The sequence below is a fragment of the Mchenga conophoros genome, linkage group LG12 (genome assembly GCF_057382185.1).
Source record: "Mchenga conophoros isolate Kocher_MC1m ecotype Shallow Benthic linkage group LG12, M_conophoros_male_GT1.1, whole genome shotgun sequence".
Lineage (NCBI taxonomy): Eukaryota > Metazoa > Chordata > Actinopteri > Cichliformes > Cichlidae > Mchenga > Mchenga conophoros.
This window is the reverse complement of record NC_140537.1, coordinates 20,496,191-20,516,839: the sequence shown is the minus strand read 5'-3', so window position 1 is coordinate 20,516,839 and position 20,649 is coordinate 20,496,191. Positions and strand designations below refer to the sequence as shown.

The 20,649-nt window shown below is 41.0% G+C and overlaps 1 protein-coding gene across 2 annotated transcripts; it reads right to left on the bottom strand.

Annotated features, from left to right (window-relative positions):
• Window positions 1-808: 808 nt before the first annotated feature.
• Window positions 809-19,099, bottom strand: limk2 (LIM domain kinase 2). 2 transcript variants are annotated; one of them, XM_085294367.1, is made up of 16 exons: window positions 18,828-19,099; window positions 18,475-18,565; window positions 11,383-11,518; window positions 7,866-7,975; window positions 6,555-6,740; window positions 6,174-6,279; window positions 4,841-5,055; window positions 4,548-4,734; window positions 4,381-4,467; window positions 3,956-4,087; window positions 3,426-3,482; window positions 3,005-3,070; window positions 2,743-2,914; window positions 2,597-2,652; window positions 2,245-2,402; window positions 809-1,868 (listed from the first exon to the last, which is right to left on the bottom strand). In XM_085294367.1, exons 1-16 carry the CDS (start codon window positions 18,841-18,843, stop codon window positions 1,655-1,657), a joined length of 1,989 nt encoding a protein of 662 aa, XP_085150493.1. In that variant the 5' UTR covers window positions 18,844-19,099; the 3' UTR covers window positions 809-1,654. The 2 variants fall into 2 exon arrangements, with proteins under 2 accessions (XP_085150493.1, XP_085150491.1); XM_085294365.1 differs by lacking the exon at window positions 18,828-19,099 and having other exon boundaries at window positions 18,475-18,620.
• Between the last annotated feature and the right edge of the window lie 1,550 nt (window positions 19,100-20,649).

Sequence of the window (20,649 nt, the reverse complement as noted above, 5' to 3'; positions counted from 1 at the left end):
TCATTAGACCACACCCCTTCTCATTACAGAGATGCACATCACCTAATATGCTTAATTGGTAGTAGGCTTTCGAGCCTATACAGCTTGGAGTAAGACAACATGCATGAAGAGGATGATGTGGACAAAATACTCATTTGCCTAATAATTCTGCACTCCCTGTAGATCATCACGCAACAGCCATGAGTAGGAGTACCAGTGGCAGATCTTAAAACTAAAGACCTAAGTTGACAATAATGAGCTTATTAAACTACATTTCTGAGACAAAAAATAAATAAAATAAAATGCTGATGGCCACCAGTATCCCTCAGCCCTAAGTAGATTCAGGTATGGTAAATGAAAATCCCAGGAGACTGCCATCTTGAGTCACTGCATTCACAAGATTTTTAGATAACTTAACCTCTGACCTTGCCTTTGAGGTCACAGCTGCACCTATGCATGAATTTGAAAATCATACATCGCCTCATTCTCGAGTTGTTGCATTCACAAACTTAGGCGCCCCGTGTCGTCGCTCTTCAGTGCGTTTGATGCCACGCACCTGAATAATAACAATTAAAAATGCAACTTTCAGAAGGTTTATTTATGAAACACTACATTAATATAAATAATAGTGGTTACAGCTGGTTGTCAGTACCCTGAATGATGATAGCAAAAAAGGCCAAAATGTCATTCGCTGACGAAATGTCTAAAATATACAAATCTAGAAGTCCCATTAAAAAAAGAAGAAAAAAAAACAAGACGTCAAATTAGTGCTACAATATGTACATACTTATATACAGTGGAGAAAATATCCAGTCCTGTACAAAGGCAGTTCTTTTCTTTTTCCAAACAGTCAGCTCTTGCATGATTATGTCCGACAATCATTATTAACAGTCCTAAACTGCAAAAGAGCTTTTGTCCCGTTTTTTTCCCCCCCGACAGAAATAAAACATCTGCACGGTGTTCGTTCCACATTTTGGTAAAATAATTAAAATAATTAAGCTAGACAGTACACAGATCCATGATCAAAAATGAGATGAGTGATGCTTGGAATAAACATAATCTGAACATTTCTTTGCCATCATGTGTGAATTCTCAGCAGCAACGGTGTGTTTTGCTTTCTTTGCTGCCCAAGGTCACACCTATTTTTTTTTTGTGTGTCCTGCCCTGTTTATTTGAACATGCCAATGAGCTAGACTGTCAAGGATCTTTGTTTTCTTTGCCGCTGAAGTGAAGTGACTCCTCTGTTGGGCAAGGACCGATCTGTGCATTCCACACACAGCAACAACAACTCCAGAGCCAAAAGAAACCCGACAGAAAATAAAACTGTTGTCACGTGGGAGCATAAAGTCCTCCGCCTTAGAAAGAAAGAGTCTTTCCCTCTGCCAAGGAGGACGTTTTTCTTTTGTCTTTATACAGAGTGAACAATCTTCTTTGTAATGAGTGGCACAGGAGGAATTAGTAAACACTTGTAATTCTGAAATGTTTTTGCACTATCTTTGCAGTTCACTGGTATTCACAGGGTTAAAGTCCCAAAAACACAGATTGATCCAGCTACCTCAGGTTATCCAGTTTTAATACGGCTCGGGTTCAATACAACTTTCCTCTTTTTACACATCCACAGTGCAGCAGGTCAGAGGTGTCACTAAAGTAAATACAGACAGAACAGGCAGAAGTCCTAGGTGCCATTGTCTGTCGTGCTCGAGCAATCTGGAGAGGCTGCAACTGGGGTTAACGACTGATCGGAGCTCTGGTTTGGAGAGCCGTCTTTAGGCCAATAAAGTCGACTCAGGCTCTGATGCAGTTCATCCAGTTCGGCTGGCAGGGGGATTCCCAGCTCCTGATTGAGGGACAGAGCTGCAAACCAGTCCTCAAGCTTCTGAAAAGGTGGACTGAGGAATAAAAAAAAGGGAGAAAAAGGAATGGTCAACGAGGGCACAGAGAGGGGTTTGAGGCTAAAACCAGACTGACAAGGTTGAGAGAAAACATGAGGAAGCAATCTGGTAGCAGAGGCGTGTCTCTCAGCGAGCAGGTTGAGATGGCATCTGAAAGGGTTTTTGTTTCACTCCTCCTCCTACAACCAATTTCATTAAAAGGCCGCATACCGTCTCGAGTGAAGGCAGATACAGTTCTCATATGGCCACATCTCTTGACTCTTTCAGGTTATTAAGAACTTTACCTTACCGGTCAGCAACTCTGCAGAACATTAACTTTTCATAACAAGTTAAATGAAATCTGTAATACATTAAAACAAAAGCTGTGGCTCACCGGTTGTCTGGTGTGAGGTCACAGCAGGCTACAGCCAAAGGAAAGAAGGCTGGTGTGCAGTCTTCAGGGAGAAACTTCTCCACAAACTTGCCAACATTTAGGCCAAAGTCCAAAGTCCTGGGGAGGCACTCAGGGTCCGCGTAGACTTGTCCAATGATCTGAATCACAGTAAGGAGGATAAACAGTAGGCAGTCAATTAAACAGATAGTGATGTGCATACAATGCTTTCACACATAAATGCATCAGTGCTTACTTTGAAAGGCTTAATTGCATGCAAGGTCTGTCATCTAACCCCAAAATGTGCTCGTTAAGCCATTACTTTGAGTAAACTGAGTAAAAATCAGCGTCTTACCTCGCAGAGAACAATTCCAAAGGAGAAAATGTCCACCTTCTCATCGTAACGTTTACCTGAAATAACAGATAAATAAATGTAATTACAAAATGGGTACAAATTAAGCTCTCATTCCGGTTTTTCCCCCCTTTTTAATGTCCACTCACCATTTAGCATCTCTGGAGCCATCCAGTAAGGATTCCCCACAACGGTGTACCGCTTCTTTCGATCAATCCGTCTATAACGCTTCTTATTGGTAGGTTTTTCAGGTGGAGGTTTAACTTTCTCTTCTACTACGAGTCGGGACAGTCCGAAATCAGCAACGACTACAGTGTTGTCCTGTTGAATGATTACAAGCGAGGCTTCTCTAGTTACCCAGGATAGGAGAGAACAGGGTTTATAATGCCAAGAAGATGAAATGCCACCTACCAGTTTAACCAGACAGTTGTGAGTATTTAGGTCTCTGTGGATGATGCTCATTGAGTGGAGGTAGGCCTAAAAACAAAAGGGGGAAAGTCATGTCAAGTAAGCACAGAGAATCCAAAGTAAATCCAAAAATAAATTATTCATTTGCTTAAATCTTCTAAACGCGGATTTCATCAGATCTTTACAAGATGAATAAAAGGGTTGCACTTTGTCACAGCATGCGGTTGATCTACAGCTATGTTAAGCATTTTGTTACACAGTAGCTTAATGGTTATAGTTTTTCAACTTCATTTTTTCTTTGAATTCATTAGTTTCATTTTCCGGCTCATTTGTGGCACTTAATATCTAATAGATGTGGTTGTTTGAACACATACAGTCAGGTGACAGTAGCAGCTAGTAAGCTCTTTGCAGGAGGCCAACTCACCATGCCAGAAGCGATACCCTTTGCAAAGCTCACCCTCTGCTCCCATGGAAACGGGTCCTGTTAGTCAGGAAAAAGAAAAAGCAATGAGACAAACAGAAGCTCTCTGAGAGACCATAACAGCGTTAAATATAATGATTTTACACCAAGTAGGAGACAGCTATGTTAAATGAAATTAGACCTTTATGAAATAAACTAAATCTAAAATAGTCCTCCCCCACATGCTTTAAGCCTCATTAGGGACAAAGCACCCTCACTCTCCTCAGTGGGGCGTGTGCTGAATAGGCGTTGGCAGTGGGGGGGGGGAGCGGAGCGCGACTGCTCCAAGTTTCACCTGAGAACACTTTCTATAACTTTTCTCACTCCACGTGCCGGTCAGTTGATACGCAACCCAGCCAATTATAGAGTCCAGAGCCCTGTATCAGTGCAGAGTTTACTCCAGGTCACCACCCTCCCTCCCCTCCCTACATAACTCCTGGCACTGTTTTTCTGCTTCACTATGGGTGAGGAGTGTTTCAGCTTTTTAGACTCACCATGTCTCTGATGAAATCCTTCAGCGTGCCGCCCTCAATAAACTCAGTAATCAAATTGAGCCTTTTGTCTTTGTATAGCACGCCGATAAACTTCAGAACGTGGGGATGGTCAAGGCTTCGCATTACTTTGACCTGAAGATTAAACGTGTGACAGAAAAAAAAAAGAAAAAAGCTCCAGATTATTATAAGCAGATGATCCCAAATTGATTTACACCAGAGTCTGTGGGATAAAAAGCACTGAATAAAATACAAGTCAAGCTAATGCGTTTCCACAAGACACTGGCAACAACAACAAATACAAAGAGTTAACTACTGGGTCATGTGCCGTGCCTTTAGTGGTGTGTATTAATAAACAGCTCCATACAGAGACAGTGGACTCTGCTTTCTCAGTGACTAATCAGAGGCTCCTGCTGCAGATTACCAACCTCTTTAAGGAACGTTTTCTGGGTCTCCTCATCACACCGGATCAGCTCCTTCATCACCATCACCTCGCCTGTGGCTTTATGAGTCACCTGCGACAGAAGGAACACATGAATTACATGAAGTTCACAAAACTTGCTCGATGGCAGGAGTAAAAGAGTAAAGGACCCACCTTGATCGCCTGTCCAAAAAATCCTTTTCCTAAGACCTCTCCGTGTAGGAGGTCACATGGCCGAAAAATGCGGTGAGAGCAGCTAGCGGAGGATCTCAAGGACTCCGAGCGCCCGATGTCTCGTGTAATAAATGGATGGTCTTTAGGAGAAGTTGGTCCCGGTGACTTGCATATACTGTTACTGCGCCTGAAACACAACATAGCTCATTAATGATAACTCGTATCCCTGATCTCTTCTTCATTACAGAGTCCAAAATATGGAAGTTGCATGCTTTTTGGTTGTTGTAACATACCTTAAAGACCTCCTTTTCAGTGTGCCATCGTCAACCACATCTGTCCTCTCCAGCACCGTGTCAGATGGTGAGGACATGCGCATGCGGGAGGTGGCTGGGACTCCTAGCCGGTTCCCTGGTGATTCCAGCCTTAGCCGGTCCAAACGATGCCTGACTGGGTCATACTCTATTAGAAGGTGTAGCGTGTGACTGGTACGGTGAATAAGATCATCCACCTGGTTAGAAAAAAAAAGATTATACATATATATATTTATTAACTAGGGTTAATGGATTTTCCACAATTACACTATTTTCAGGCTTTTTAACAACAAATCCCACAATTACTTCCTGTAAACTATCATCCTTCACCCTTAGGATGATTTGATGGCAATGTAATAAAACTTCCTAAACAACACTGCAAAAATAAATAAATACCAGTATAATTTATAACTATATTCAAAACTGATGCTTAAAAGCATCAGTCAAAGAGCCCTGGTTCAACGTCAATTCTTTAAGTCTGGTATTTGCTTATCCAAATGACAACTGATGGTGAAATCTGAGGTGCAGTCATAGTTTTTGTACTGGCTCAGCCTGTGTGACGCAAGTCCAGCGCTGTAGGTGGTAACACTCCCACCACATAAATTGCAGGACATGTGACATGCATGCTGACAGCAGTGACCAAGTTACTGTGATCAGAGTGTCTAGATATGCTTACGTTTAAAGGGAACAACCATCCCAGTGTTGAGCACCATGTGCTTTGTTCGAGGAAGAAGGAAACTAAAAGCCCAGTTCATGCAATGTTATAATAGTGTCTCTGTTCACCCTTTGACACAGCAGAGTCTGACAGGTAAAGATGACCAACTAATGGTACGAGTAAAGTAAGAAGCTAAATCAAGTTCTGTGAGTTAGTCTTCATTCAACAGCAGCAAACTATTCATAAGCTCATGATGATGTCACTTACTTCATGTTGTTGCCCAACATGAGTTTCCTTTTATTGCACATTTCTTTTCATTAATGCATTATTTTATTTTTCAGGTGAAATTCTGTTCTGATATTTTCGTTATCTTTAACATAACAAAAATATTAAAAAGGAACCAACCAGTCGAACACAAAAACGCTGAGATTGTGGGAATGAGCCTATAAGTGCAGTCATTACACACCTTTGTCTCCCAGCTTATGTAAAAACGATCGAGGAATGGGAAGAATGTCAAAAATCAAATGTGCAGCGATTGTATAACAACATTGCTATGCGAAAGTGCACTCAAGGAATTGCATTAACGATGAAACTAATCGGCTTTGGCTGAATGACTTCACTTATGACTCCATAAGTATCAGAGATAATATGTAAGCCCACCTCCTGCTCCATCAATGTCGCCACAGGAAGGCCATTGATCTCCAGAATCCTGTCTCCAACATGGATGGCATTTCGAACCTCTGGACTAATAAGCATTCCTCTGACCCTGAAAAACAGCAGCAGCATGAGTAAGTGAGGACTATGAAATAAATGTGCTGGTTTAAAAACAGCCGGTCCTGTCTGCCCACCAGGACACCAGGACTCGAGAAACTCCCATATATTATTAATCTGTCAATAAGTACTTTTTTTTTTCAGTGGCTTATTTACACACACCTGCTATTTAGTCAACCTATAATCAACGTTACGTAAAGCATTACTCATGCTGTTCCCACAGAGCCTCGAGGACAGGCATGGAGTCAGACATCACGAGGTCCCACTTACTCTTTGACCTGAACACTCGCTGAGCCATTGACATCCCTCAGCACTGACACAGAGAGGCCTCTCTTCCCATTGGCTGCAGAAGGCATCGAGATGAGGGTCACCGTGTGGGGCAGGGAGTCCAGGACCGAGTCGTACGAGCGTTTTTCCAACATGGGTGTGAGAACCTCCTGCTTGTAGCACTTTCCGCTGTTCACACCAGGAGAATGCAGAAGCACATTTTATTAAAGTTTGGTTCAGAGGGCACAGAGTAACAGGAAGTCATGCAGAAGTGACCAACTAATCGTGAGCAAACATACTTGAGGGTGAACATTAACTTTTTAAGACATTCCTGGCATTGGCCAGTACAATTAAATGTAAGACGTTCTAGAAAAAGAGGGGACAAGGATTTTTAATTAAAGGACTATAAAACTGAATCGCAGCAGAAGAACCACATGAAATGTCCAGGGTTGAAAAACACATAAGATCAAGTTTAGTTTAGACCAACCAAGTGTTGCAACCTAAAGTAAAATCTAATCTTTGCTCAACAGCTTTTTGCTTTACTATCAATATTGCACCAATTTAATATCAGTGCCATAGAGTTACAGAAACAAGCTTTGGTGTATCGGCTGCTTTATCCATTTTTGCGATAACTCACTGGATATAAAAATTCAAACACTGCATTCTGGGTAAATTTTTAAGTCTTATATCATCATGTGGGACAGGCAGCTGACCAAAAAAAAAAAGGTACAGTATATGACTCCAAGCTGTGACTACTCCTGGATCAAAGCAATTTTCCAATATAGTCAAGTTTTAACACTCGTGAGTGTAGCTTATGGCTGTTAAATAGAAGTTTAGATATGGCACACTGATGAAACCGCATCAGGCATGAGTGAAGTTATGCTGTGGTTTTTCTTAGATTTATAGTGTACATATTATTTTATGTACACTAATTACCCATGTGTGATCAATAAAATACCCATTATCTATATCTATGTATCTGAGTGCTTAGGAATGCTGGGAAAATGATTGTTAATTAAAAAACTTAAAATACTCTAAACATGAAGGTAAAAATATATCTGGCTTCACTAAATACTCTAAAGACACTGCATGAAAAAAATAAAAACAGTTTACTCTGGTGGCGTTAGCTGGAAGCACTTGGCTAATTTTTCATGGGACGGCTGTCGGAGTGGTGTATAAATGAGTTTACAACCTTTACTTATAGACTATGAAAATCAGCCTACATACCAAGACACGTATGTTAAGGCCCTACAATTGCTGCTCTAAGCAGTTCTCAACAAACAGCTTTAAAGAAATCCAGTGCAGGTGACTTACCAATACAGTTTTGACCTCTCGACTAAAGCGTAGGTGTCCCGGTCTTCAATGACCACCTTGCAGCTCAAGCAAACAAAACACTCAGGATGGTACTTATGTTCTCCAGCCACCTGGAAGCAGAAACAAACGGGCTAGTTCTCCATTCAGAAGTAACGCGACGAGCCTGCTGTCTTGTTCTGTTGTGCTTTGGTGGTGAGCTGTGAGCTGCGTGTTGTTTTCTGCCCTCCTCCCTCCCACCGTGAGCGGTGACATAGCCGTAACACCTGCTTCACTCTCAGCCTGTCTGGAATCTGCTATGACATCACCCTCTGGGGATCTGACACACTCGTCTTACTGGCTTTCTCCCTTTCAATGGTCTGAAACTTTCAGCTGCTTCTCACCGACACTGCCTGAGTATCAGTCATCGATTTCCCTTTCTGACATGCATGCAGGACTTCAGTTTCATCACACCGTTTTCATCCCTTTCATGCAAGATGAGATCATGTCTACCCTTTGCAAACAAGTAAAATGTTGATTTCAGGACTATTTATGTAATTAAATAGGCAATAGACAAAGTTTTGGTTTTAACTTGTGATGAAATACAAGTCGATTGCACAAAAATGCCTGGGCTTAAAGTGTTTGCCTAGCAATCTTGCACACATTGGACAGTTTTGTCTACAACCAGGTACAAAAATGAAGGCTTGATTGTGAAACCAAAACAGGAAGAGGATGGCGCTCTTGTTTTCCCGCTAGTTGAAATAGTGGACCTGGGAACAATGGGAGTAAGTGCTGAAACTGTACCCAACAAGAAAAAACAGGAGGAGGAGGCGAGGAGGATAAAGTGAAAGCGATTGAAAGTTACTGGGGGGGGGATCAGTGGGACTTGAGAGGGTTTAAAGATTACATTCACCTGGTATTGTTAGACCAGACCGCCAATTATCAAAACCTGCCCAATACAGCCATGTGTTTCAGGCCCCGTCCACATGTGGATGGGTATTTTGTTTTATGCATTTTGGCCTTAAAACGGTCGTTGTGAATGGACTAAGTCACTGAAAAAGGAGAATTTAAAAAAAATCTTCCAGGATAAAGATTTAGAGAAACTGATTTTCTGTGTTTACAAGTGGACAATAAAAGGAACCTCAGAACCGTGCACCTTTAACCCCTTTTTTCTGCCATCAGCCTGTGTCCCGCGTTCTTATTTGTCACTTCTGATTGGAGAACATTTCTAGAAATTTAGGGTTATATCATCATCTCTTGTTTCGACATGCTTCTGATGTGGCCTCTTTGTGTGGACAGATTTTTCAAAACAGTGCTAGAATGGACGGGATTTTAGATTTCAATATTAATGCTTTCAAGCTGTGAGCAGAGCTTGGTAGCGGTGGGGGTACTCCTAGTGCTGGCCCCAAGCCCGGATAAATGGAGAGAGTTGCGTCAGGAATGGTATACGGCATAAAATGTTTGCCAGATCAAACATATCGGACCCTGCCAGGGCTTGGTTTAACTATGGATGTAATGAAGGTGGCCATGCAGAGGGTTGGTGTGACAGAGGAAGATAATCTGCCATGGTGACCTTTAAAGGGAGCACCAGCAGAAGAGCAGCAACTCTGATTTTCTCACCGTTTTGGAATAGAAAAAATAAATCAAAAGCTTTGATATTTGTTTGTCTTTGATGCAAACAAAAGTCCTAAAACTATGGATTAGTTATCTCAGCTATTTGCAATAAGCACATGGGGAGTTGCTCAGTATTTTTCCCACATTATTGCCACAGCTCTGAGTCAGAAACTTCATGCTGTGAAAGGATTCCCTGCTGCTGCAGAGAGATTAAAGTGATGTCAGCCAAATCATTGTGACATATCAGGAGTCTGTCAGTACCTCCCTGCCTTTAAGCCAGGAACAGAAAATCCACCAGTGACTAAGAGCAGCCACAAACCTGCCTGAGGCTCAGACAGCAGTGCGGAGCAGTAAAAACTTGGCAAAGCCAGATCAAAGTGAGGGACAATTAACGGTGACCCCGCTGTGGGCAGAAAAATATGGCAGTGGAAAACAAAAGCGGGATTGCATAAACTGATCATAAACACGGTGCTCTGAATTCCAAAAACATCTCCAAAGAATCAATGAACTAACAATCAGCTGGACCAGGACAGAAACAATAGTGTTCTGGACTTGAATACTTAACAAGCAGCAGCGCTGCATGACCCTCCTCCGCTGATGGACCACAATGATTTTCTTTCTGGCTGAGAGGCTCCGGTGCCAGCTATGCCCTGCCAAAAACACTTGGCTTTGCTGGCTGATGAAGCAGAATGCCAGAACCAAATAGAGGACTCCATTATGTGTGTTGCTTGGTGGCAAAAAGAAAAACTTGAGCCTGGCTCCATGCTAGAGAAGTGACCCCATTTGTGGCCACCTCAGTTTTAGGTTTTTGATTTGTAGATATAAAAAAAAAAAATCGATGCTGCCTGACATTTAGGTTAAATTTAATGGATGTCAGTTTCTTTACTTTAATAAAAAATATAAAGGCAAGTTGATCAATTACATTTTCTCTTTGTGGAGAAACAAACCCCAAAAAGCAGGCGCATTTGTTCTTTATACCATCAGTACGGATCATAATGTGAGTGGCAGAGTGTGGCATGCATTAACAGAGAACTGTGGAGAAGTTCTGCACTGAGAGGGAACATAATGGGGCCTCAAGGGGGGGGAAAGTAATTCACAAGTAAAGTCTAGACCGCATTCTGCAAAGTCCAGCAGCAGCCCATGTGAAGTATCACTCATCTGTAAATGTAATAACTGCCACAAAAAAACACTGCCCCCTGCCTTTTAACGCACGTTAATCTGGAGCAGTAAGCAGAAACAGGAACAGAGCGTACTAACATGGTCTGTGGGCTTTCTGGCATTATTTAAGTAGGCAGGGAAAAGGTTGGCAACTGGTGTTATAAGATCATGGCAAGACAGACGCTGAAAGCCAGGCAATCACATGCAAACAGCAGTGGTCAAACAGTCTCGACCCAGTGTTGAGAGTCTCCAAAAGAAAAAACAAAACGTACCAGACGCGCAAAGAGCAAAAAAACCGATCTGGCGGGTTGTAATTCTCATTCTACACCAGAGTATGGATACTCTGTTATGTTCAAGTCTTTAACACAAGAGGGCTGAGTGCCAGGCCAGGTCAGCGTGTCATGTAAGCATTAAAAGAAGCCCAGCCAATGTTGTGTAAAAACTTCTATTGGATTTACAAGACACAACCCCCTCCCAAAAAAAAAACATGCAACCTGATCGCACCTTTAATTGCATCCTGACTGCCTGAGATGTGCATCTATTTCACATACCACACCCGAGCTTACATGTGCTGTCTCAGCCAAAAGCAACTAACAATGTTATCTAAATGTTTTTACAGGCCATAGAGTGCTTGGAGATGTAAAATTAGTGGAGTCTGGGCTGATTAGGTGTTGGCTCAGATTCCAGTGTCTTTGAGCGACAGCTTAAAAAAAGAAAAACAAAAGACCCTCCATACAATGGAGTAAAAGAATGAAAGCAGCAGACTTACCATCGCAGGTCCAGTCATGAGCAGAGAGCAACCATGACAGAGCTCTCCAAACTTTTCCCAGTAGTGATTGCGACAGTACAGCTTGCCGTCCTTCTCATAGTACCAGTTAGTCAGGTGGTCACAGCACACAGAACATCTAAGGAGACAGAAAAAAACCAACACTCAGGGTTACGGAGGCAGAACAAAAGATTTCAGAATGGATTTTGAAATGTGAAGCAGATGTCTATGATGACATGAAGGCGCTCAGAGTCTCAAAAGCCTGTTTGACTGCATGGATGTTGGATGTACAACACATATGAGACACAGCAGGGGAAAAGCCAGCCAAAGATGCTGATAGAGAATACTGACTGTGCACAAAAGCAGCCAAGCATTTAGATTTTCCAATATTTCTAATGTTTCTTATCTTAACTTCAGCATCCGCAATATCTCTTAAAAAAAAAAAAGTGTGTTTTTTGAACAGTTTCTCATGCACAACGTAGGAAACAAACCAAAAAAACAAAATCCAAACTGCCCTAAATTCTCATCCAGTAAACCACCTGTGAGGTCAGGGCAGCCACACATACCTAGGGGTGCAGCGTGGGCAGTCAGCCAGTGAAATCTGCCTCCTCAATGATGCTGCTGACTTTAAAACCTTTACTCTGTGGTGATAACGCCATGTGGACAGTTTCTTGCAAAAATATTGACGTTTTTAATCAGAAGTTTAATCAGTTGCAAACGTGCTACAAGTGACTTTGATGTCTACAAGTTAAAAATGAATCAAAAATAAGCAAACACGGATAAATAAAATCGGTTTTGCTTGTTAATCTAGCAGTTTTTAAAATTTCAAGAAACATAAAGAATGAAAACTTTGGACTTTTGTTTGTACGTGCTGCGTCCTGTGAAACGTCCATTAACTCTGTTGCACTTGGCAGACCCTCCTCACTCTGCCTTTGTAATCAAGGGTCAACGTCTGGAACTGAAAAGTTCAGCGAATGCAGAAGTAGCAAAAACTGCAACTCCTCAAGTAGCCAAAAAGGGTGACAAAAACTTCACAGCTTTGAAAATCATATTGGGGCTGAACTTTCTATAACTCATCCATGGATATAATTCAGTTATCTGTTATCAGCATCATCTAGACCTTCGAAATCAGAATCAGAATATTTTATTAATCCCTGAGGAAATTATGTGGTCATTGGATTGAACCTCTTCATTGTGTGTGTGCTATTGGAGCTTTTTAAATGGATTATCTGACTAATGATATGGCTTGCTGCGTGCTCGCTGGCTCATTCTAGAAGCTTGTGCTCCTGCTTGGCGAGTAAGATTACATTAATCCACTGCTTAGAACTAATAAGCTGATAGGTGTGTCTGTGTTGCACCCACACAATTTATAAATGCAGCATGTGAACCACGTTTGCTGAATCGCACTCCACCCTTCAACTGTATAAAGGTAACAGCTGGCTTAAAAAAAACAAACAAACAAAAACATGGCTACAGCTTAGCTTCAAAATGTGGAGTCCAAAAACGAAGGGTGACACCACAGTGCCATATCTGTGTTTTATACCATTTATACTTGGTGATGTACCAAAAAATATTAACGAATCTCAGTGTAATTTTTGATTTATCAATGAATGTCTCAAGAATATGGAACTTTTTTTTCAAGAACTGTCTTTAAAATAAAATAAATGAGTAAAAGCATCACACGAGAAAAGCTGTAACAAAAATTCTGATCGCTTTGCCAATTGTCAATTCCACACATATAACATGCCTTGTTTTACAAGGTGTACAACAGTACGAATACCTTGTCGCTGAAATGCCCTGGGGCTTGCACTGTTAGAGAGGCAGGGATCACAAAAGTAACTAACTAAATAAAAATGCTCCACTTTTGAAGAAGCAGATGTTGGATTTGGGAGAACTTTTCTTACTTGATGACTGCGCAGTGCCTTTATAGCTGCCAAGTCCTTATTCAGTGCTTAATGGGATTCAGGACAACAACCTATAAGCAGGCTCAAGATAAGACTCTACAGAGGCAAAGTCCTCAAATTATCCAGTTGGGCTATAATACAGCTTTTGATTACAGTTCATTTTCTTAAGTAGGTCATATTAAATACTAACAAGTCATGCCGTTAGCCACATTAGCTCAGAAACCCATCCTGGGGTTTAGGATTTCTGAGTGTCTCTCATTGTACTTCTCTTCCTTCAACAGTCTAACAAAGCGTGATAGTAAAAGCTAGCACTACCATTATAAATAGTGCCAACTGCTGCTCCTGTTAAATGACTAGCTGCTAATCGAAACTGATATTTGGCAGAGGTAAGAGGACGTTAATGCCTGAGACTGAGACAAAGTGTTCAGAGTGAAGAATGCTGAAGTTACCAGCAGACTGGGAAGCACCTGCAGGCACTGAGCGCTCCTTGAACAAGCTGCACTGGTTATGCAAAAATGATGGCAGCAGATTTAACTGCCAGGGCCCGAACCAGGATGAGCCACTTTATGAGAGATCGGATTACTGAAGCCTCTGGAGCCACTTTTGCCCGACTTTGCAAATGATTCCTCAAGCTTTTTTTTTTCCCCCCTCTCCACCTTGGTTACACATTCACCTGAAGAAGAATCCTGATGTATTGGTGATGACATGTAGACAAATGAGTCACAGTGAAAAAGAGACGTCCGGACAGTCGACTATTTGGACTTGAACAGGAAAGAAAAAGCTGTTCACTGCATTGATTTCTCTCGAACTTATGCACAAAACTAACAGCAGATGTGAGATAATATACTGGCTGCGTAGAGGAACGGCTATAATATTAAACAGTCAACTACTTTCAGTTTAGAGTGGTTCCCAGCATGATTATTTTGCCAGTTACAGTAGATGAAAAGCATCAGATTCTCGATGAAGACAAAAACATTATTTTAAATGCTTATCGTACGCATTTTTATTCTTTTGGTGCTGGCTCCAGTCTTCAGCTGAGACCCGCGTATCACGTTGTTCTCTCCACTGTAGGTATAGTTCATCCAGGATTATTGACTTTGGCACAGACTCCAAATATTTCAGAGTTTTCTGGCATTACTTAAGAAGGAGCTGTCCTTTGGAGGAAAGACCACATGTTTGTGTCTGTGCTGCAGAGAGAAAAGTGGAGAATGAGGGAACAGCTGGCTCTGAGGCAGAGAGGACGTGACATGAAACAGATCCATATTTGTGTCAGGAAACAAACCTTTTTCCTCTGACATGAAAGCAACATAAAAGAAAAGGACACAAGATACAGCCTGGTGTATCACACTGTGCTGTGATGAGGAGTAACAGAGCAGAACAATTATCCTGAAGTCAAGATTGCATGAGTAACGCTTGCTAAGCTGCTGTGGTCACAACTGCACTAAAAGGCCAAACATCTGATGTCTGGGTGTGACACAATATTACACAAATTTGGCATTTTCATTAAATGATTAATAACGTTATCAAACATCATTAGGAGTGGGAGAAAATACAGATGCTGCATTATATTATTATTGACTCGTTTCTGCTGCAATACAATTACAGTGCCAACTTTTAAAATTTTGCCCGGTCTTAATGAGTCTCAGTTTCTGCCGCAGCATTCGGATGGTAGTCTGACACGAGGTTATTATAGTTAACTAAAACAAAACTAAAAACTACTAGAAGTGAAAAACATATTAGTTAACTTAAACTACTTAAATTGAAAAAAATATTCGGAAATGATTTTGCGAACTTGGAAAACTCACACAAAATAAAATCAAATAAAAGCCTCATTTTTAGAATTTGTTGCTTTGGTAAAAATGTTATTACTAGCTGCCTGATGGAGTCCGGCGTCTTCAGCTTTAAAAAGGTTGTGTGCTTTTGTTTTAGTACCTGTTCAGATTTCCCAAAAGGTTGCCCCTGACATATTACAATATACAACACACACAATAATAATTATAAATTCTTATTCTAAAATAATAAAAAAAAGAAAGTAAAAGTAAAGCTTTTTCCAGTGAAATAACGCACCATATCACAAAGCTGAAATCATCTCAAACTGGTCTCTTAAACATCACAATGAATTCATTGTACTCAAATGGCCTCCACAATCTCCAGATCTCACCCTGATAGAGCACCCTTGGGATGTGGTGGAACGGGAGAGTCACATCATGGATGTGCAGCTGAGAAATCTGCAGCAACAGCGTGATGCTATCACATCAGTGTGGATTATAATCTCTGAAGATGAATCTATGCCATGAAGACTTAAGGCAGTTATGAACACAAACGCAGGTCCAACCTATTACTGACAAGATGTAACTAATAAAGTGACTAAGTTAAAAATAAATAAATAGGCCACAATACACATTTGATTGTTGTAGCACTCAGACATTGCCATCAGCCTGAAACATTCAGTATTTGTCAAACTGTAGCACACAGACAAGTAATGTCAGCACAGCACCAACAACGACTGGAGGTATCAACACTCTCATTGTCCCTTCAATAGATACAATAGTTACAAAGAAGAAGAAAAAAAGGTGTATTTCTTCAAAAATACTGAATGTACAACATACTGTGTGTCTCGGTGGAGGAGAGAAAACAAACATACAAAGAAAAACTTGTTCTGAACAAAAAGCATTCATATACAAAATTGTATTGTACACTTTGTTCCTTTTACCATCTACATTAAGTAATGCAAGTAAGCTTATAAAAACACCTAAATTCCTCGTATACATGGTGCTGAATGGGCGTGTGCACTTAACTCAGGTGGTTACAGTCACGTTGGCTGCACAAACACTACACAGTAAACATTACTTGCTTCCTTAAATATCCATTGCCGTTGGAGTCCTTTGTTAAAGTGTGGCAGTAATGATAGAAATAGACACTGAGATGATCTTTTACATGTGGCCTTGAAAGCCTGACAAAGGTGTATTTCACTGTGTGCAACAGCATCAGCACCAACAAGTTCACCACAGCTCCTTTAAGTCCTCAAAGTTGTGAAATTGGGCCTCCATCAGACCCGTTTATACTGGACACACCCCACAACTGCTCGGCTGGAGTCAGATATGGAGAATTTGGAGGCCAAGTCAACACCTTCAACTTTTATTATGCCAATAGAGGACACAGCCATCAGGAGAAGTACTTGCAATGCTGCTTGTACCTAAGTAACCTCCACAAGAAGGACATAAGACTTTCCACATTTTCCAAAGCATCCTTTACAGCCTCCACTGGCTGGCCTGCTTCCAACAGCACATCCAGATGCAATGTCTTCACAGGTAGGCTAAATGAGGCGCAAACATCCACTCATCCACATCTTCTAAATAATGCTCGTGTGCACCCGGTGCTCTGTAAACGTGTACATAAGCAGAAGGCTTTTTGGGGGGGTTGTTTTCCTTGAAAGCAAAACAATTGTTGAATTTCACTGAATTTAAAGTCTATAATGTATAAGTACGAGGCAACACCAAAATGTAAATGAAGGCATAAAAGAAAAATAGTAGCGTTGTACAAATCTAGCTGTGGCTTCTATTTTTGGTTAAACAACTCTCCCCAGTATGGGAAAGACTATTTTTAACCATAGAAAAAATGCAATAAGATCTGCAGTTATGCAGGTGGAAAGCAGTGAACAAGATAGGAAATAGTTTTGTCTAAAAAAAGAAAAAAAAAAGCCAACAACACAAAGGCTTCTGTAGTGTTTGAGACAGAGAGCTCACATCTCTGATTTGCCGTCTAGGAATGCAGAACGCTGCAGAGCTGAACGTGCCATTACCTATAGGCCTGAATAACACTGCCAGGTTTACTGGAACAAGAGTGACGCCACCTCACAAGAATGTTACAGAAGGTGGAGGTATACGGAGGGCAGAGGGGCAGCATGTTGACAATAGAGAATGGGACCACCACAGGGTATCACATCTGCAAGGACATTTTTATTTTTGTTTGCTTAACGAGTTATGTCTTGCAAAGAATGTGAGCGACGATGGCATCAGCTTACAATGGTGCTTAGAAAAAAAACAAAACAAACACCCAAGAAAAATATTTCATATATGCAGAAACTTTAAAGAAGGGAAGTTATTAGACAAAGAAATGACCAGGAATTCCAAAAATGTGAAAAGGTATAAAAGAACAAAGGGAGGGAAAGCATCAAGGGTGAGTAACGCAGCTGCGTCAGGAACCTTGCTGCTGAGATAAATAGGCTTTGTGTGTTATTGAGAAGTGTGTGCTTTAAAAGAGTGAAATCAAAGGTTGTGCAAGGACACTGCCACATACATACTGGCTTAAGAGTCCCTTTTTTTCAGCTGTAAGATTCAGTCAACCTAGAAAATATTAAATGTGTTCTATTTTTAGTGCCAGAGGAACCCTGATCCACTCCCAAACACATTTTTGGGTGTACTTGTGTGTGCTAGGTGCACCTTCTCAGTCAGAGATAGAGAGAGGGGAAAAAAAACATTCACTAATGAGCAATATTTCACAGATTCAGTCAGCCAGCTTTGGCTGATCAGTTTTATAAAGTTAGTTAAATACAACCCAGCAAATGCAACTGCGATCCCGCAGTAAGCTGAAATACCGCATGTCATTCCTGTTAAACAACCTGAGATTCCTTATTTAACACGGAGGGAAAAAACAACAACCTTCAACTGATCTCCATGGGGAAAAACCCTCTGTGTGTTATATAATATTGGCATGTGCAGTATGTTGACATCAAACTGCAGGTTTACTGCTGCACACAAAAATATGGTCAGTGACCTGTACGAACCAGAGAGCTCACATCATCTCCACGGCGGCAATCATTAAGCTTAAGAGCAGAAGGGGCAAAGTTCTCCTGGGGAGGCGATCTGTCAGCTGGGACTGCCGAATGACATTCTACAGAGGACATTTTGTGCACAAAAACGATGGAGAACAGTTGAAAACAGACACGAGTCTGTGTTTAGGCGACAGAACAGAAAATTCTGGGATTATCCACAGGTCCATTTGTAAGTACATCCAAACAGAGTAAACTACAAACACACACACAAAATCAACCACACAAACAACTGTCTGTGTCAGCGCGAGCTAACACCTCCTTATACACAAACAGTCTCCAGCCATCGGAGTATGAGTGACAAAACTGTGCTCATGACAGTAATGAGGGTCCTTAAAATCAGGATCTGCAGCCACTTACTTGAAGCAGGCGTTGTGCCAAGTGTCCTGGAGGACTTTCATTTGAAACGAGTCTTGAATCTTTCCTCTACAGCCCACACAGTAACACTTATCTGCAAAGAAAGAAACGAGCCTCCCCTGTAAATAGGTGTAGCGCAGAAACCTCATGTGAAAATTGCAATACTGGTTTAACTGGGATCTGGATTTGAGCGAGCAAACAATCGCGCCGCGCCGCTCGGTCTCCAAAAAGCCCAGTTTTTAAAGGTAAAAACATTGCGTGAGCTGAGCGCTTCAGACAGAGAGATGGTGCTCTTTTACATCACTGCAATGTAGCATCACTTCAATGTAAAGGTACAGTGTGGAATACCACTTTACCTCCTGGTTCCTCCATCTACTCCGCGAGAGTGTCGTCGATATTCAGGTCCCTTTTTTTGTTTTTTCACTAACTCCTCATACTGAAGAGGAGAGTTGTCATGAGCCGCTTCACGCTTTCGTTCTTCCCCGTCCGAGATTCCCACCTCTAAACACAGCAGGAAGAAAACACAAACGCCTTTAATCCTCCACAGAGAGAGAGAGAAAGCAGTGAGCTGAGACCTCCTGGACGGAGCTGTTCTCTCGCCGCTGGCAGGATGACTGACGTAATGCAGTGCTCACATTCCTGTACGGAGAGCGGAAAGGCCAAACCTCCGCACCTGGAAGAAGGCGAAAACTGAGATTTGGCCCCAAACGCGAAAGGAAAAACAGTGGCGCCATCTACTGCCAATATCACCGCACTACACAACGATTTGCTATGTGGTTGCTAGGCTTTTGTGGATAGAAATGAAACGTTATTGTATGTTATTGTCGCGACATAAAAACGATGGGATGCTTTTAAAGTGTTGACGTCATAATATATTAAGGATAATATAATCATCAGATCTTATTGCATTCTTAAAGCAAAAGAGTAAGTACAGTACAATAAGACGCAAGACAAGTGTCTTTCTTGAAGTTCTACAGTTGTATCAAAGGATTTCTCTGTTTTAAAATTCCCATTTAATTATTTTAAAATTTTATAAAAGATAAATGACTGCTATATCATCAGTAATGGTTTGCTTTACAATTTGTGTTTTGCACTTTTCCTATTTAAATGGAAAACATGGGATTAACTGTAGGAACAAGTCAGCCTTTAAAGTGCTTCTAAATTGTTTTATTTCTGTTATATAGCCAAGGCTCACTGATAATACTGGGCTGGGCAAAACAATAATTTCACTGCAACATCTGAAATCAGTAGGCATCATCTCTTTAAAACCATTTCAACACAGGCAGAATAGCAATGAATGTTATTTACTGAAAGGGTATTAGACCTAATGAGAAGATTTAAGCACACATTAAACTGGCAAAGTGCGCGTGTTGTTTCTTTGCTTTTCTCTGCTCCATGCAGAATAATATTTCTTTTATAATTTACACTTCCAAATTCAGAAGACAAGCATTCAAGCATTTTTTACAATAACATGATTCATGACTCATAGTTGACCTTTAGGCGATTGAATTTAAAGAGTTAGTTTCCCTTTAAATCACATATGAGCTTTAGTTTCAAAGCATTCAACACAAATGCTGGTATGTACTAAGATTTTAAAATTTATACAGTTTTGTTTATTGAAAAAAAAAAAGTGGCTTATTCACTGTAACATCTGTCAGTATTAGTACAGTGCTGTGAAATCTCATGCCGCACCTCATTTCATTATGTCTTGCTTGGAAAATGGGGAATAGGTGTAGTGATTTATTGAAACATGTGCAAATATATATGGAAATATGAGCAAAAAACAGTTTGCGCAGTTCAACAAGCTTGATATCCACATTTATTCTTCAGCACAGCCTGGCCTCTGTCAGCCAAGCTTTCTTGTTATTTTTTAAGTAGTCTTCAGAAATAGCCATTGTACAGTACAGTACAGTCACATTGATTTTTTCTGCTTGTTTCTTTGTTTTCTTTGTTATTGTTATGTTATTTTAACATGTTGGAAATAAAGCCACACAACACTGGGAAAACTGTAGAACTGTGTCTTCAATCTTCAGTTTACGTAAAAGGGCCAGTATACAGGCAGGAACATGAATGCGTCATGAGTTCCTCAGTTTCACTGACTGTGGCTGAAACATTAATTTCCTGTTTTGAAGCGTGGGACATGGTTCAATATTTGTGTGGCATATTAATGAAAATGGG

What these genes read in the sequence shown, in the direction of transcription:
- limk2 (XM_085294365.1), bottom strand. Translation starts at nt 18,620, where the DNA reads ATGAGGTTTCTGCGCTACACCTATTTACAGGGGAGGCTCGTTTCTTTC. An exon ending in TCATGACTGGACCTGCGATG is followed by an intron (nt 7,976 to 11,382) that starts GTAAGTCTGCTG and finishes TTCTGCTTCCAG; the next exon opens with GTGGCTGGAGAACATAAGTA. An exon ending in GCGAGTGTTCAGGTCAAAGA is followed by an intron (nt 6,280 to 6,554) that starts GTAAGTGGGACC and finishes GCTGTTTTTCAG; the next exon opens with GGTCAGAGGAATGCTTATTA.